Genomic DNA, 18,248 nt, shown 5'->3' with positions numbered 1-18,248 from the left:
TAGGGTTTTGCACATGGTCACTCAAGTAGTACATAGTAGACCTAGGATTTGGATGTGGAGAGTTTCATCTTAGAGTCCGCTTTTTCCCTTGGCTTTTCAGTTATGGCAAAATACATATGAGGTTTACTATCTTAATCACTTGAAGTGTGCAGTGTGGTGGTATTAAGTAATGTCACACTGATCTGCTGCCGTCACTACTGCGTATCTACATAACTCTTCTTGCAAATCTGAAACTCAGCCTCCTTGCCCAGTCTGCTTTCTGTTCAGAGCCCATTTGGTCAACTACAATACTTTGCTGTCTCTGAATTTAGCAGTGCACTGATCGGAGGGTGTTTTGTTGTTCGTCCTTTCCCACTATGTCACTTACACTGATTTTCCTTTGTGCGATGATGACCGTAAGTGTAAACATGCCCTGTGATGCGGGGTAGTTAGCTGCCCTTGAGTTGTCTTGTGCAGCCTGAAATGGATAGATTTTAACCCCATAAAAAGCTTACCTAAGCATCACTCGGGCAGTGCATTTGTTTATGTACTGACTGTCCCGAGCGTTGCGCAGGCAGGTGTCATTTCAGCCAGTCAGCCCTTGTATTGAATAAATTTGATACAATTGTCATTTTTATATTTCCTGTTATATTCTTATAAAAGTTAACGAAAAAATACACAATATTTGGTCATTCTTTATTTCCGTAATTGGACTGGTAAGTGTTTAAATGAACATCTCTACTCTTATCCCAGATTAGAAAAGTGGATGTTCATTTTAGGAAACTTAGAAAATACAGAAAAACATAAGATAATTAAAAACCCTTCTGTTGCCAACCTCTAGCGATAACTACTGCTAACTGTTGAGGGTCCCTGTCTTCTAAAATATTTCTGTTTCTTTAAAAACATAACCTGTGTCATAAAACATCTAACCATTGGAGTATAACACATAAGACATTGCTTGTGGAACGTGTTGCTTTATAACCTTTTTTTCAGGTTTGAAAGTTTATGAGAAAAATATTACAAGAATTTTGAAGTATAAATATCTGACATACCAAAGCAATGTAAATCTAAGATGATAAAGTTTACTACTCACCTGCGTTATATTTTGTACAGTGCTTAAAAGATTTTACTTTTGGGGAGGTTGTACACACTTTTATCATGTGACTGATGATACGGGATTTATTTTCTATACTAGAACTAGAGCATTTCTTCAAGTACGACTGATCAAAATTAGCTTTTCAGATTTCACTTTATTTTTTAAGACTTTATTTTTTGAGAGCAGTTTTAGGTTCAGAGCCAAGTGGAAAGTAGAGAGTTCTCCTATAGTCCCTGTCCACACGTACCCAGCCTCCTGCTTGTCACTGTCCCTGATCAAAATGGCACATCTGTTACAGTTGACAGACCCACCTTGCACGTCATCACTGGTATACGCGGAGATGCACACCCGGTGGTGAACGTGCATGCAGTGACACATGCCTGCCCTTAGAATATATGGTATTTCACTGCCTGAAAAATCTCTGTGTGTTCCCTTGTTCACCCCGGTATCGCTCACAACAACTAGTAATCACTGATGTTTTACTTTCGCTGTAGTTTTGACTTTTCCAGAATTGCATAGTGTGTAGCCTTTTCAGATTGGGTTCTCTCACTTTATAACACACATTGAGGTTTATCCCATGTCTTTTTGTGGCCTGGTTGGTTACTTCATTCTAGTGCTGAAAAGCACTCCCAAAGTGACCTACTTTTTCACTCAGCATTCCACTACGTTAACGATTGTGCATCATTAAACAGACTGTTTCATCTTCGGGGAGCTGGTAGTCTGGTGAAGGTGACAGGAGGAGGACAGCACTGTGTGACAACTGGCTGAAAAGGAATAAACTCAAGAAAGTGGGGGTGCCTAGGTACCGCGGGGACAGGTGGCCCTGCTATGGGGTCTCTCTCCAGAAGGTGTCCCTTTCTTTAGGAATTGTGTTGCCTTACAGTTAGCAAGATAAAATTAATTTCAGTACCTGTGACATAGCTGTAGGTGATGTTATCTATCATGTGATCAGATTCTGAGTTGCAAGCAATACATGTGTGTGTCAGGAGCTGGTGGGAAATGGAGTGCAGTGAGTCCTGGAAGCGTGCGCAGGAGGAGAGGCTTGACCGGGCCTAGAGATCTGGGTGCAGAGGAGTTGAGGGAAGAGCCAGGGCATTCCAGGTCAGGGATGAGCCTTTTAATCTTGTTTCTGGAACAAAGCCTGGCACACAGTGCTTGTTTGTTTACATACCTGTCTAATGAGCGTGGACATGACTGAATGGACCGGAAGGAGCATCCTTCTCTTAACAACTGTGATGTTAAAAGATCTGACTCATGCAGCACTGATGGTGATACAAATTGGTAAAGCCTTTTGGGACACATTAAGTCTAGGTAGTATGTGTAAAAATGTTAACCAAGTAAGCCTTTGACCCAGAAATTCCACTTAGAGAAACCCGCTTTAAAGCTACATCCGCCCATGTTCTAAAGATGTGACTAAGAAGTGCATGGTATGTCCGTGCAGGGGCTTTGTTTTAAATGTGACAGATTTATATATCATTTCCTTATCTCTGTCTTTATAACAGATTTTTGTTCTCCCTTGCCTGCCCAGTGAGGCAGCAACAAGTTAACCTTTTCTTTCAACTAGTTCAGCTGCCCCCCTGTCTTTCTGTGTTCTTAGTGTGTTATGGTAACGGATGAGCGTATTTATTCAGGTGCCCCCGGTTACAGTTTGGGGAAGGTCACATTATTTTTCATCGTGCAGATCAGTAAGAATCGGCCTGGAGTAGGGAGTCAGAACAGTAGCCTGGATGGCACCTCAGGACCAGGCAGCTGACACGAGGACTCATGAGAGACCAGATTCCCAAGGTGGGACTGTAAGTTTAGGAATATTCCAGAGAAGAGGAAGATAAATTTGTCACTGACTTTTTGAGAGGAACTCAGGCTGGTCTTTCTTGCTGGAAGCACATAATGAACACAGTTGAAAGGCTGCAGCTTAGGTCAGAGAGCCCTGCCTGATCATTAAGCTGTTTCTGAGAGGGATGTGATAGTGTTTTTCTTGGCAACAAAACGTAAAACCATTCTATAAAATGCAAAAGTTCTCTTGCCCGCTGTTGAAACTAGAGAGATAGGCTCAGGAAAATCTCAGCATTGTCAGCTAAAATACATCTTAAGTTTTGTTTGGAAAGTCACCCATTCAAATGCTATATGCGGTTGGTCCTTAGGCACTCTTAAAAGATAAACTTTAGGCACAAGCCAGCGCTTGAAGTTTTGATGAGTTTATTTGAGCAGTGATTCGTGTCTGCAGCTGCAGACTTCAGGCGGTTCAGTGCTCCTGCGAGGAGTGGGAGAGCATTTTACAAGGCATCCTGGGAGAAAATCAGACAAAGAAAATAGATCCAGTTGGTTAAAGGGGACAGCTGTGAATTAGAGGTTAGTCTGGCCGTTTCTGAGTAGGAAAGCCAAAGTTTACATTGAATTCGGTTTCAGTTTGTTTATATGGAAAACCAGAGCACTGGAGCTACAGCTCAGCCTCACCCCCGTTAATTGTTTTAACACCAGTATGAAGATTCTTGCTTTCTATATCCCCATCACCTTCATATCCCATTTCTTAATTCTGATCTAAGCGGACTTCACAGTAGTGTGCTCACACTAGCTTCTGCTCTCTGTGAAGCCAAAGAGAATGTTTGGGTGGTCTTTATATTTCCAGCAAGGTCTAGAAGAATGTACTGCATATTTTTAGGTGCCCTGGAAAGATGTGTGAAATTTTACTGATGTTGATTAAATTTTATGGACTACCATTTTCTATTACTTCCTTTCCAGGAATTTGTTATGTAAAGATAGCAGAGATAAGTTTGCTGTGTATATTGGCTGTAACAGTTCACTTTTCTTGTTAAATAGGAACTCTCCAAGATCACAATGCCAGTTATATTTAATGAGCCTTTGAGCTTCCTACAACGACTAACTGAATATATGGAGCACACTTACCTCATCCACAAGGCCAGTTCATTTTCTGACCCTGTGGAAAGGATGCAGGTATGTTACCAAGTAACCACTGGGAAAAGGTTTGATGTCTTCGAGACTTGTGTCCCATCCCCCCGCCCCCAAGCTGCCTCCAGAGGAGCACAAAACTAGGGCAAAGTCCAGCGTGAAAGTGGGAAAAACGCACTTCATCAGCACATTCAGAGGTTCCATGTGTTCATCCCCGCGCCCCCATAGAACGCCAGCGCAGTGGCAGGCCAGTGGGAATTTTAAGAGAAGCAGAAGATGGTCACACCATGCCTGGATATTGTGAGCTGTTTCTACGTCTTTGTTGTAGAAAGTAGCATTGTGTTAGCAGAGGGGAAAGTCCATTTCTGTGCAGCTTTCTTAAGAAACTTCTTTCCCCAGCCCTTTTTAGTATATGCTTGCATTACATAAAAAATACATTCATCCTGGGGAGCGTGTAACGTGCAGATGGCATGTCGAGCTTTTCCTTCTCTTCTTTCCCTCCCATCCCTTCCAGCATCCCTTCATCCCCAGATCTCAAGGAGTTTCTAGGAAGGAGTGAATGTACACACATACATATTTGTGTTTATGTGTGCCTGTACCTGCGTACACACATGCTTGTGTGTGCAAGCAAGACAGCAAGGAATTGAACTCCCCAAATTTCTTTCAAATAGAAAGGATTATGTGATGCACATGGCTGGATGAGACAGGCAGAGCGTAGTAGACACGTTGTTCTCCTTCACACGGAGCAGTAGCATTCTAACCGGAATCTTTCTGTTCTTTCATGTATATAAATCCACTTTTCCTAACTTCATTGGCTTTCACACCAATTAAATTGTGGAGTTTTCCCCCCAGTAAATGTGATGTACGGTTGGCTTTGCATAGCCCTGGGTTCCATAGATTAAACCAAGTTCAAATGCAGAGTATTTGAGGAAAAAATGGCATCTACACTGAAGATGTATGGGCTCTGTAATTATTCCTTAAACAATACAAGCTAATTGTTTATATTGCGTTAGGTATTATAATTAATCAAGAGAAGATTTAATGCATATGGGAGGATGTGTACTTACATGCAAATACTACAGCATTTTATGAGACTTGAGCACCCACGGACCATGGTCCTTTAAAAAAGTTTACGTGTATTAAAAGTAGCTTTGGAGAACTTCTAAAAAGTCGCACGAGAATTTGTAGCAGTCTTAGGGGGTTATAAATATCATGTTTGAGTATAACACTGTAGGAAGAGACTTGGCACTTGTTCTTATAAATATCCAAGTCCTCATGTTGTTTCTAGAGCCATAGTAAAAATTGAAAAAGTTAAACTCCTCAGAGTAACTTCGTCAGTTACTGTCTCAGCACAGCTCCAGTCACGCAGGAACAGGCGTGCGCAGAGCTCTGTAACCTGTGCCGTCTCTGCCCCACAGTGCGTGGCTGCGTTTGCAGTGTCTGCCGTTGCCTCCCAGTGGGAGCGGACCGGGAAGCCCTTCAACCCGCTCCTCGGGGAGACCTACGAATTAGTTCGGTGAGAGCTCTCACTCCACGCCCGGGGATCAGTGAATTTACATGATCTACATGGCTCTTCGCTGAAGAGAGAAAATACATTCTGAGTACCAGCAGACAGTTCTGTAGGATGGGAACGAATGAACAGTTTCAATGTTTGTTTCTGTGAAACTTGTGATTTGAAAGACTGTGTCAAAAATCCTAGAACAGACATAAAGTAATTGCAAGTGTACCTCATCATGAGATTAATTATCCTCATTTTTATGTAGTTCATAAGACAAGTTTTTAAAATATTGAGCCGTATTAAGTATATTAGCATAAATACATACAAGCCTGTTATATATGTTTTAAAGGCATATAAGATGTCTCTACAAGTTAGTTCTGTTTGCCTGGTAGCCTGTTTCTTATTTACACGCAATTAGGTGAATTTATTTGACTGTAGTTTCTCTATATCATTTTCTTGTTTGCACAAGTCTTTATCACATTCTTTAGATTTTGTAAAATGAACACACTATATTTCTCTATCTTAATATTGAGGCGTAAGTTTTATATTTATTACCACTTCCTGTCAGTCACCCTGATCCATGTGAGTGTTCCGTAATATGTTCAAGTAGCTACTATTACAGCAACACTCGATTTAGTTGCCTGGGTTGCATTCCTATGGTTTCTCGTATATTAAGTTGTTCTTTCATCAGGATGATAAAGAATTGTCAAACCTGTTTAACATTTTAGTTGTTTTTTAATTGGACTGGCAATATACACATTCAGTGGTAAAGTTAATTATGATATTCCTTTTTTTAATCTTAAGAGATGACCTGGGATTCAGACTCATCTCTGAGCAGGTCAGCCATCACCCCCCAATCAGTGCATTTCACGCTGAAGGATTAAACAATGATTTCATCTTTCATGGCTCAATCTATCCCAAACTGAAGTTCTGGGGGAAGAGTGTAGAAGCGGAACCGAAGGGAACTATCACTTTGGAGCTCCTTGAGTAAGTTATAATCAAGCCACTCACCGCTTTCATGCGTGCCCTCTTGGAAGTGTGTACTCATCTACAACGATCTGACCCTACTGTTCAGAGGTTGGAGGCCCTGAAAGAACAGCAGCTACCACGTTTTGTTTACCTCTGTGCTAAAGAACCTGAGAAGCATGATCATACACATTGTTAATCTGAGTGCTGTAGAAAGTTTATCTTGGGCTGGGGCTGTCGCTCAGCGGTGGAGCTCTTACCTAGCAGGCACAAAGCCCTGGGTTCAGTCTCCAGCACTGCAAAAAAGAGTTTATCTTGATGTTTGGCCTTGGTGTTTGGATCTGTTTTAAGATAGACTTAATTATTAACTCTGTAGAAGTTCCTGTACACTAACTGTGCATATTAAAAATGTATTCACCTTGAGAAGTACTGTACTGCATATGTTAGATGTAGGTAAGTTAGGACTTCTCCTCTTTAGCCAGGTTAGCTTTACATTCAAAGGCGGTTTCTGTAAGACAGTACACCTGTCCTCTTCCCACTGATTCCAGCTAGAAACCTTAGACAGACAGAAAGCCCCAATTTCAGGACTCTGGACAGTGAATAAAGGCCGCCAGACTGGGGAGAGAAATCAAGTCTGAAGACCACGTCAGCAGTGAGATTCCTGCTTTCCTTTTTCCCTCCCATTTTCTGGCTTTGAGTCAGAACACGAAGTCCCAGACCTGGAAGCGGAGCAGACAGAAACCACCTATCTGATCAGAGGATGTGGGAAGGTGTAGAGCGAGCAGGAGAAATCACCTTTTCTCTCTCACTCTTGCCCCAAAGCAGGAGCAACACACAGCCAGGAATGGATTACTGTTATATGGAAGAACACACATTTGAAATGCATTATATGAATTAAACTAACCTCAAAAGGTTACATACCATATCATCCCATTTACTTCCCATCCTGGAAAAGGCAAAACATTGTAACATTGTGAAACGCATCAGCTATTTAATGGTTAGGGATGAATTAAGAACCCAGAGATTAGGAATGGAGGAAGGTTTGACTACTTGGCTGAAGCATGAGCAGATCTTTGGCAGGTTTTGGAGTTGTCCTGTATTCTGATTGTATCAGTGATTACACAGATCTGCACGTGTATTAAAACTCATAGAACATTGCATTTTACTTTCTATATGTTACTCTGGAATGCTTAAAAATGATTATATATAGGTTCAGTATCCCTTACCTGGAAAACTTGCGATCAGAAGTATTTCAGATTTGGGAGTGTCTTGGATTTGAGAGAATATAGTTACATACGTTTTATCAGTTGAACATCTCTAATCTAAAGTCCAGAATCTGAAATGCTGCAAAACTAAATTTCTTTGAGCATCATGTTGGTGTTTGAGAGTTTCAGATTGCAGATTTTCAGATTAATGAAACTCAACCTGTACATAGTTTATTTGGAGTTGGGTGGAAGTATAGAAGTATTTTTCAAGCTTATGTTTTCTTTTAAAATAAGAATAACCTGGGTATACTGGCATGTGCCTGTAGCCTCAGCTGCTTGGGGGAACTGAAGCAGGAGGATCACTGGAGCCCAGGAGTTTGAAGTCAGCCTGGGAAACATAGCAACACTATATTTAAAAAGAAAAAAAAAAAAAACACAAGTAGTTGATGCCTGTTTTAGAGTTCAGTTCTATCAAAGGAGCCTGATTGGTTTGTCTGAAGCATTTAAAGCAAATATACTTTTCAAACCAAACGACACCTGTCACTTATTTCTCTGGTTTTGTGTGGTTTTTCAATAGACACAGTGAAGCATATACATGGACAAATCCTACCTGCTGTGTGCACAACATCATTGTGGGTAAACTCTGGATTGAGCAGTACGGCAATGTGGAAATCACAAACCATAAGTAAGGCGCTTTTGGGTGCTTCACCTGTCACATCAGTTTGCATTAAACTAGTTCAGTGGCCTTTATTGCAAAAAAAAAACCTTTAGTAGGGTCTGATGAAAATTTAAGAATTAGGCAATAGGTCAGCTGTGGTGGTGCATGCCTTCAGTGCTAGCTGCTCAGCAGGCTGAGGCAGAAGGATTGCCAATTTGAGGCTAGCCTGGGCAACTTAGCACTACCGTCTTTTAACACCAAACCAGACCAAACCAAACCCCAACTCCAGCCCCAATCCCCGCCCCAACCCACCCCAACACGTTGGGCAGTGTAACTGCTGAGTACTTAAGAAGCCCATTCATGTAATGAATAGTAACCACTGAGGCTTCTAATGAAGGAAGATGGAGTGAAGGCTGAGCTTCCCCAGGGCCTGTAAATTTTAATTCCAAACTGAGCTCATTTTCTGGATACTGTTTGCTTTGTGTTATTGATGTGGAGGTCATATAGGGTGATGTTTTAACTATTCAGTAGCTAAGGGAGCATAAAAGCTATTAAGTTGGAATCCTGCCTTGGGAATTTAGGCAAGTTGCTTGTTCAGTATGAAGCCCTTGTACTTTTCTTTACGGTGCTGACCGACAAGAATGTGCCCGTGTGGCCGTGAAGGCACAATCAATCGGTAAACAGCAGCTACCTCCGAAAGGTTATCACAGTGACTGCGTGTTCCCCACTGCTTCTGTGACACTGAACAGTAATGTGAACCTGGTGTTCCCTTCACAGGACAGGGGACAAATGCGTGTTGAATTTTAAGCCATGTGGCCTGTTTGGTAAGGAATTACACAAAGTTGAAGGCTACATTCAAGATAAAAGGTACAGTTTCTATTTTAAATATTGAATAAAGTAGATGTTGTTCACAAGGTGTTAATATTAAAACCTGCTGCCATAAACGAGGAAACTAGTAGTATTCTAACAGAAAAATCTCCTACAAGGAAATGTCTCTTAAGAATTTGATTCACAAAAAGCTTGACATTAATGTTTGATTACAGCAGAACATTGGTTTAACTGTTGACTAAACATCACTGTCTCTCAACAGCAAAAAGAAGCTCTGTGCGCTGTACGGGAGGTGGACCGAGTGTCTGTACAGTGTAGACCCGGCCACTTTCGAGGCTTACAAAAAGAATGATAAGAAGAACACTGAGGAGAAGAAGAACAGCAAACAGGTGAATGTCCTGTGAGGTGGGGCCCAGGAGTAGCTGGGTTCTCACATTTCTTCTAACCCTTTCGGAGGTGGCCTGATACTGGGAAGCTGATAGACATTTCTTTTTTAGTGTTGCTAATGCGAGTAATTCTTCTCCTTTTATTTTTTAAATGAGCAGATACGTGCCTCAGTCGCAAACATTAGGCATGACCCTGCACAGGAAGTAGCTGGGTGCCGGTTCTCTGTGGGGCTTTGATGTAGTTCACATACCTGTGCAAGGCTGGGGTTTAGCTTGGTGATTTGAATAGGTAAAGTGTCCTCCAAGACAAAGTCTTACATTTTCCTGAGCTCTGTCTTGTTGGCTTGTTTCCCCACCACTAAACCACTGCAGTTAGGGCCAGTCAACAATGGCGCCATCGCTGGGCTCTCTCTGCTTAGCAAGTGTGCTTTTGTGGGACAGCCAGTGCCCCTGCCTCGGACTCCCTTGGCTCTCAGCAGATCCCTGTCCCTTCTGTTCAGGCTGAGAGCTCATGGGGGAGTGCAGCTCCTTGGACAAGAGGCACGTGTTTGAGAACTAACTCCTCTCCATTAACCAGGGAAAGGGTCCGAGCACAAGCTCTGGGTTAGAATCCTGTCCCACCCATTTAGAGTAGACCTGGCTCAGGCCAGATTCTCATCTCTCAGCCTCAGGACCTTCATTTTAAAAGAGGGATCGGAACAGGATCTACTTGTGTAACACGTGTAAGGGGCTCAGAAGCATCTTCACCTAGTCCTTTCTGCTGGTGGGACATCCTTGGATTGGTAGTTCGTTACAAGTGCAGGTCCCTCACCTCACTTCACACCCCAGATCGAACGCTCTGGGGCTCTTCCCTGTTGCTTATGCATGCAGAAAGCCTTAGAAGGCCTCATTTTCCTCAAAGGTGGAAGTTATATTAGTTATGTTTCTTTATAAACTGAGCTAATTCCCCGAGGCAAAGTGTTCTGTTCTGTTAAGTGGCCAGAGTTGCTTTCCCGTGGCTCTGGCCTTCGTTTCCTTCAGCCGTGTGGAGAGTTCCGCCTTCCTCCTTACAGCCCCTGCCTGTTTTTGCCTTATCCAGTGAGGTGTGCAGCCGGTCCTCTGCCGCTGTCAGGAAGTCCATGGGGCTAGAGGAGAAATGTCCCAGGATCCTTGGGTCCCAGCACATTCTGTGGCTGCAGTTGTGCCGAGCGGAGTCAGCCTGCCAAAGACAACCTCACAGCACACGTGTCATCCAGCCCCGTTTACAGAAGGGGCAGGAATGGGTGTTGGCAGAATCCCAGGAAATCTGCCTTACGTCCCCAAGGGTCTGGTTGGTCTCTGCAGAAAAGTGGCTTTCCCCTCAGACATTCTTCCTTGCCCGGCCCCTCTCCTTCCCGTGTGCGTCTCCAAGGTTCCGGAGCTTACGTGCAGGCACGGGAAGCTGACAAGCAGTGTCGCCTCCTCGCAGAGGCTCAAGCCTGAGACAGATTGAAGTTTCAACCAATTAATTGGTTGCTTAGTTATCCGTGATGCTGGAATGTTGTCAGCCCCCCAAAGCCAGGAGCCAACTATGTATACAGCTGTGGGGTTCACTGGTTACCCGGAGTCTGAATATACCAAGGCCCAGCAGAGCCCGGCTCCTGGGGAGGACAGGGAAGGGAACCTTCACCAGCTGTCTGGATTCTCTTTTTGTGGGGTGTATCCTTGATCCTTACTAGCGTTCCATCACTGACAGGTTTAGCTGGGGGTCACCAGGGTGCAACTTTCTGTAGTTCCGGGATGTCTCAGGTGTGGCTCTGCCCCGCTTATATGTAAGTGCCACAGAAGTCAGGCCATTCCTGTCTGTCTCTGGCATCCTGGCACACATAGAACTTACTCAGTAGGTACTCATGAGTTATTTTGTCTTTAAAAGGCAGAAGCTTTAAAAACACATGATAGTAAAGAAGATAATGTTGATGCCTTAAGTACATTTGACACTAACTGATAAAACACACAAAGCCCCAGAGGCTCCCCACGCTTGCATGATCCTATACGTGCGGAGGGTTGGGCTGTAAAGCTGTGACAGTCAGTCATCCTGCCTAGCGCGCCCCCAGCCTGCAGATCTGCCTGTTGCTTCAACAGTGGACAGAGCAGTCTGCCCAGGAGACTCCCTCTCTTCAGCCCCCTCTCCACCCGCAGCCTTCAGGACCTCCCCGCCTGTGCCCTTGTTCAGGAACTCCCCAGCCTCTGCTTTGTGGTCACTTCCGATTGCTGGCGACAGTGCCCTCCCACACTCACCAGGGGTGGAGGCTGTCACTGCCTGGTCAGTTTGCATCTGCCAGCCTACCCCACCGCCCCTCCCTGCTTTCTGGCTTGATTCTGATGCGGTGGCTTTGGAAGGCGTGGGCCAGGACAAGTGCAGGGGCACTGGCATCTCCTGAAGGTGCAAAACCAGTAGATCCGCCGGGCCCTCCTCCAGGATGAGCAGCAGCCTCCTGCAGATGAATGGACTGCCACATTCTGGGCCGTGCCCGCACAGGCCCGGTCTCCATGACTTTCTGGAGAGCAGGAGGGGTTTGGCAGGAGCGGGGCGGCCCCGGGCCTGGCTGGCCCTAGAGCATGAGCAGGAGCCCTCTGAAGGCCTCTGTGTCTCCGGGTAGCAGAGCCTGGGCTACTCCCTGTAGCCACCAGGGAACCCTCTGCCATGCCTCAGACCAAAGGAAGATAATACTTGGCAGCAGAAAAAAGGAGGCTTAGTGTCTCTGCGTCACACAGCTCATTTTCTTACGGGGTGCAATAAAGTGAGGTGATTCTACAGTTCTAAGTGCACGTGTACGTTTTAAAAGCCTTTACTGAAGTGCCACCCACCTGGCCCTCTTGTAGGTGAGCACTTCGGAGGAGTCCGATGAAATGCCCATGCCGGACTCGGAGAGCGTGTTCGTCATCCCTGGCAGCGTCCTCCTGTGGCGAATAGCCCCACGGCCTCCAAACTCTGCCCAGGTGAGCCCGGCCTGCTCAGCGCGGTACCCTTTGCCAGGCAGCGCTGAGCTGTAGACAGGTTGCCACTGGTTGTCAACAGTTGTCCCCTGCTGGCCTCTTAGGCTACTGTCCCTCTCTGCTCAGAGGCCCCACACGTTTGCGGTGCCATCCATTCTGATGTCAAGCTGGAGGATGTGCTAGTGGATTCTGTAGTAGTCACTTGGGGATAAGACCAACCCTGCCTACCATGTTCATGACAGGGCTATATATGCATGGTTGTGCAAGCCACCCAGTGGGAATGTCCCATGCCACCCAGTGAGACAGTCATGCATGTACCGGTGGTTCAAGCCAGCAGGAACGTGTTCGACAAGCAGAGGCCATCTCATCAGTATAAACCCTCCACACCCAACAAGGATTTAATGGAGAAAAAGGAATATTGACTTTGCTTATAGTTCTACTTCGTCGTCAGAGGCTGTGTACTGTGTGAGGCCCCCACGAGACTGCTTGGGCATGAGTACCAACAGGTGGTGCGGATTTGGATGGGACTGCTTAGACGTGTGATCTGAGAAGGCTGACCAGCATGACGTGGGAGCCAGGGTTGCTGTCGCTTCACACAGCCTGTCCTGGGGCTGAGTTGTGCCTTGGTTCGCGTCAGTCTGACTGCCTTGCTTCTTGCAGATGTATAATTTCACCAGCTTTGCAATGGTTCTGAATGAAGTGGACAAGGAAATGGAGAATGTGATCCCCAAGACTGACTGCAGGTTGCGGCCTGACATCCGGGCCATGGAGAATGGAGAAATAGGTACGGCGTGGCTGGGCTGCTGTGGGGTCTGTGGGGTGATGGCCCGCCTCGTTCCTGGTGATGGAGTGTCATTGGGCACTAGCTTTTTTCAGTCTCTCTCAGACATTTTTAAATTCAAGTTGAGTAAGTTTTGTCCTAAATTTGGGAATCAGAGTGGACTTCATTAACTCAGATTCGTTGCTTCAGTGTTACTCCCCCAGTAACTTAATATACTGAGTATGGCCAGAGGCGTGTCTTACATGTTAGTGGGAAATTTAGCATCTCTGTGAACTTTACATACTAGGTACTGTGTATTTCACAATTCACATTTCACCTGTGAGCTTCAAAGAAAAGCGTGGCTTCCCCTTGGGTAACTATAACATTTTTAACCTTAAAGTGTACAATTTCTTTTAACTCAATAGTTCTTCAAAAGCGGGAAGCAGTTTTCCCCCAGGAGATGTATGGCAGTGTCTAGGGACTTTGGTTGTCACATCTCAGGAAAGTGGCTTCTGGAGGCCAGGGCTGCCGCTGAATGTCCTGTCACGGGCAGGACAGTAGGTCATCCCATGCAGAGAGTCAGAGGTACCAGTGAGAGAGAACAGCAATACTTTGGAAGATTATGTGAATTTCTTGGAATGGAACCTGAAGGAGTTCTGTGAGGTCTGACAGTTTAGAATAATTTTACATTTATTCCACTTTTCCACCGTTTTCACTGAAGCCTCTCAACTCAGTGTTTATGGCCTTAAAAATAAGCAGGTTTTTGAAGGTAGAGGTTGCTAAGGCCATAAGCTGTCAAGAGATGAGGGCGTCCTGAGTGCCAGCTCTGCTGCAGACAGCGTGCTGAAATGCTAACTCGATGCTTGATGTGGGGTTTGTCTTCTGCACAAGGCAGAGATGCTGATACCTGGGGACAGTGCTGTCCATACTGACGGTGTTTATTGATGTTTTTCTTCTAGATCAAGCGAGCGAGGAAAAAAAGCGGCTTGAGGAAAAACAGAGAGCAGCCCGCAAAAACAGGTCCAAGTCAGAAGAGGACTGGAAGACGAGGTGCGTCTGTGTTTAGGTCGGAGCTCAGCCCTCAGCCAGGCCGTTGTGTGGACGGGACCAGGCGGGGCTGTCAGGCATGGAACCGCGGAGTCAGGGCCACTCCAACGTAAGGCCTGAGAGACAAGTCTTTCCCGGTGACTGTAAAGTATGAAAGCCCAAAGAATTGTATGTGTGACAAAGAAAAATGACTGCTGGAAAAGGAAGGTTAAAATACTCCCACAAATCTCCCTCATCTTGTAAACCCTACCCTTTTTTTACTGAAGAGGGAAAGTAAAATCCAGGGTTTATGGGTTTGGGCGTGAAAATACATGCAGGACCATTTGCTCATATATATGAGGGAATTATAGGAAATTTGCTTATATCATGTGTCATTGATAGTTAGGCAGTGGCTTTACGTTTCTAAACACAGCTTTGCTAAGTGAGGGAAGTAGGAATGGTGTAAAGTAAATTAGTCACTTTTTATTGAGTAATAGAATCGTTTGTAAATAGAAATAGTGTAAAAAGTTCCTACATTTATTATCACATAATAAAAGCCATTGGCCCATAATTCAGTTACAAAGTAAATTTAAAGCCAGAAATTTCCTACAGTGACCCGCGCTCTGCATACTAACTGCTGCCGTCCCTGATCCAGCTCCCTTCACCCCTTTGAAGGTTCAGGTGCATTTTTCCAGGATGGAAGTGAGCCCTGCTTGGGTGTGTGGCTGCCGGAGACCCTGAGCTGTGTCCTTAGAGACCTCAGGTTGGGGGCCTGGCAGAGGGCACAGGAGGGCGGCAGCACAGTGGGGATGTGTTCTCACAGCGTGACCGCAGTGCAGAAGTAATACTTTTAGAAAATGGTATTTTACTGAATAGGTCCTGGGACTCTGTAGACTGCAACAATAAAAGGAACGGAGTACTCTTCCTCCTGTTTCCTGTTCCACATTTTCTAAAACATTGAAGACTTGAGAAGGGCAAGTTAACCGGGCTGTTCTTGGAGGCAGGGCAGTGTCCAGCAGCCCCAGGCTTTGCAGACGTGAATGCTCAGGAGAGCACTGGAAACGGAGCGAGCCCACAGCCCCTGCATCAGGCCGTCACTCGGGGCACACCTTTTAGTGTCCCCAAGAACAGGTCACCCTCCCAGGCAGGTTTGCAGACAGAGTCTTTGGAGAGCTTTGTATCAGAGCCTACATGTGAACAAGACCATTCTTTGCAGTTAAACCATTCATAAACTGTCTCATGGAAACGCTGATGCTTGATTCCTATCTTGGATGGCCTGGATTCGGATTTGCCTGCTTCTCTTACATGCTTGACTTCGCTAAGCCTACCAAAGGGATGTCCTGTTTAGACTCTTGAAACTTAAATTAGTATGACTACACATTTCACATTATACAAAAGTTCTGATTTTGGTCAGTGATTCCTAAGGCATTCTACTAGTATATCCAAAGTCTGAATGACCTATATCCTGACCATGTAAACTCGACTTTTAATTAGAAAACATCCCAAAAGCAAATAAATAATTTATGTAATATTCTGGAAAATCTGGTTGAGTGGATGTTCACTGTATGAGCCTGCAAAGAATTAACCAAATATAAAGCTCCCTTTTTTCTGTGTTTTTATTCTTGCTGCAGTGGTAACAGTGATATTAGATATGGATAAACCAACGCTAGCCTCACTCTTACTAAATATTTGGGCAAAATGGCAAATACATGGAAAACTGTTTACAAATGCTACTCTGAAAGCTCTTTATTTAGAAAATGGGACACAAATTTAACTGTGAACCTTCTGAAGAAGTAATTTTGCATTTGTTACCTTACAGAAAGCTGGGTCTATAGAAAATGGGTCTTGTTTTATAGTGGGCAATGAAAGAAGTATGACAGCTTTGTAGAACTAGGATAGGTTAAGACGTTAAAGCTAGGAGTAACATAAGAATCTATATTAGCATTGAGGAAATAGAGACCCAGGAAGATTTGGACTAGATCTCTGTAAATTATGTGTAGCAGAGATTAGAAAAATCATGGTCCTTAAAATCAAACCTAAGTGTTCTCTCAGTTCCTGGCTTGGGCAACTCACAGTAACAGGACTGATCTGGCATTCACTCAGATCCTTAGCTGTGAAATGGAGCCTTGAGTTTGGAAGGCATATACCCTGAACTTAAGTATCGCCATGGGTATGTTGAAAACATTCATTTCTAGTCCTAATTCCTGAAAAGAATGGCTTCTTTTCATAAGATGAGGAGTGGGGCCAGAGGACAAACCAATTAGATAAAAACAGTTTCTAATGAGCCTCGTAGAAGATTGTGTTTCTGTTCAGTATCACTGCATTGCCACTGCTGTGAATCATAAGGCTTTTGCCAGTATCTGTATCCCCTTTGGGTTATTCTATGTTCCCTAAAGAGAAAATGGACCATTTCTTCACTTCTTTGGAAAGCACTCACTTACAGAATGCAACGAACCAGCAGATACCCTCATGTTGAACTGTTTCCCCAGTAAATCTTATCTTCTCTCTTTAAACAGGTGGTTCCACCAAGGCCCTAATCCCCACAATGGAGCACAGGATTGGATTTACTCTGGCAGCTACTGGGACAGAAACTACTTCAATTTGCCTGACATTTATTAAAATACAGACAAGGCAGGGGTTTGGCTAACCTACAAATAAGTCTTAAATCTATGTTTTTAAATTATTTTCTTGGTTTCTACTCATCTTTTAAAAGAAAAAGATCAGCTCGAGATGATAACTTGCATTTCACCCAACAAGGTGTAGGGCACACGGTGATAATGGATGGTGAAAGTCTTAAGAAAAATGTATAATAATAATTTTCCTATCCAAACATACTTATTTAGAATATTATTTTATAGAGAGGTAAGAAAAACTGCTGGAGAGATGCTTTTTCTGGTTGCTAAATGTAACCTTAGCTTTATGGAATTATAATCTTAGATCAAGTTATTGGGACTATTTTTATGGTGTCATGCTTGAATGATTTAGATGTAACTTTGACATGTTTAGAATTCTATACAATGTTTATGTGCTCAAATGTAGAGGCTAATTTTGTAAAGAAGTAAATTGAGAAGATGGCTTTTAATCATATTAATCATCTCAATTTTATTCCTTCCCCACTGCCAAAAGAAAACAATGCCTGAACATTCTGAATAGGGCTTCCCAATTTGAAAATTCTAAAGAATTAAACTGGAAAAGGTATTTTATTTACTTATGTTAGTGCTCTCTACTTTTACAATTTTCTATAATCATTGTCCTTAAAATGTTTAAACTGTACATGTTTGAACTGCAGATATGTATAAAATCTAGCAATTCACAAATGCCCTAGAAATAGATTTGAATTCCATCATGAAATCTTTTTAAATGCTTCAACTTCCAGTGGCAACTGCCACTTGCGAGTTTAAGCTGCACTCATGTATGTATTGTAAGTATCAAACTATGTAAAGGGAGGTCTTGTGCATTTCAAGTTTGTAAGGTACCTGTGTACTTAAAATATGTATGAAGACCTACTGTACAGTAGCTTTGCCCCTTTAATTGGGGCACATTAATCTACAGTATTTATCCCCCCTAAACCTCAGACTGAGATACTGCTACAAGGGCCTTAGGTAGCTGCCAGTAAATTATTTTAATTGCTGTCTTGAAGTTAACAAGTGTTATAATGAAATAATCTACCTGATGCTCAATAAAGGCTTTAGAATGTTCCAAAAACGTGATCTCTTTAAAAGTTTCCAGCGTACAAATGCTGTCACTTTAATACTGTCCTCAAAGAGGAGGTTAGCACTCGGGCAGTTAGCACTCTGTCTCTGGGTAACAGAGTTTTGCAGAGAGGCTTTGTTTTTATCCTTCTGAATGCCAAATGCAGAGTATCAGGTTAGGAATCCCTGGCTGGATAATTTATACCTAGATCTATGAAGGAGAATGGTTTTAAAAAATGTGTACCAGAGTTGGAAATGCTTTTCACAAATCTGAAAAAGATCTAAGTGGCCT

At 43.7% G+C, this 18,248-nt stretch overlaps 1 protein-coding gene across 5 annotated transcripts in view; it reads left to right on the top strand.

The window, feature by feature from the left end:
* Osbpl1a (oxysterol binding protein-like 1A) overlaps window positions 1-17,969 on the top strand; it is a 188,574-nt gene extending 170,605 nt beyond the window's left edge. For all 5 annotated transcript variants that reach the window (XM_005372715.2, XM_005372716.2, XM_013504468.1 and 2 more), the window contains 10 exons: window positions 3,893-4,027; window positions 5,401-5,498; window positions 6,285-6,467; window positions 8,229-8,336; window positions 9,087-9,176; window positions 9,400-9,526; window positions 12,365-12,481; window positions 13,139-13,262; window positions 14,198-14,288; window positions 16,781-17,969. In XM_005372715.2, the coding sequence (XP_005372772.1) occupies window positions 3,893-4,027; window positions 5,401-5,498; window positions 6,285-6,467; window positions 8,229-8,336; window positions 9,087-9,176; window positions 9,400-9,526; window positions 12,365-12,481; window positions 13,139-13,262; window positions 14,198-14,288; window positions 16,781-16,883 (1,176 nt within the window). In that variant the 3' untranslated portion in view covers window positions 16,884-17,969. The remainder of the gene's footprint in view (window positions 1-3,892; window positions 4,028-5,400; window positions 5,499-6,284; window positions 6,468-8,228; window positions 8,337-9,086; window positions 9,177-9,399; window positions 9,527-12,364; window positions 12,482-13,138; window positions 13,263-14,197; window positions 14,289-16,780) is intronic.
* Window positions 17,970-18,248: the final 279 nt, after the last annotated feature.

This window comes from Chinchilla lanigera, unplaced genomic scaffold (genome assembly GCF_000276665.1).
Source record: "Chinchilla lanigera isolate Chin_1 unplaced genomic scaffold, ChiLan1.0 scaffold00001, whole genome shotgun sequence".
In the NCBI taxonomy this organism is placed as follows: domain Eukaryota; kingdom Metazoa; phylum Chordata; class Mammalia; order Rodentia; family Chinchillidae; genus Chinchilla; species Chinchilla lanigera.
Note: the sequence above shows the minus strand (reverse complement) of the source record. Positions and strands in the feature narration are given on the sequence as shown.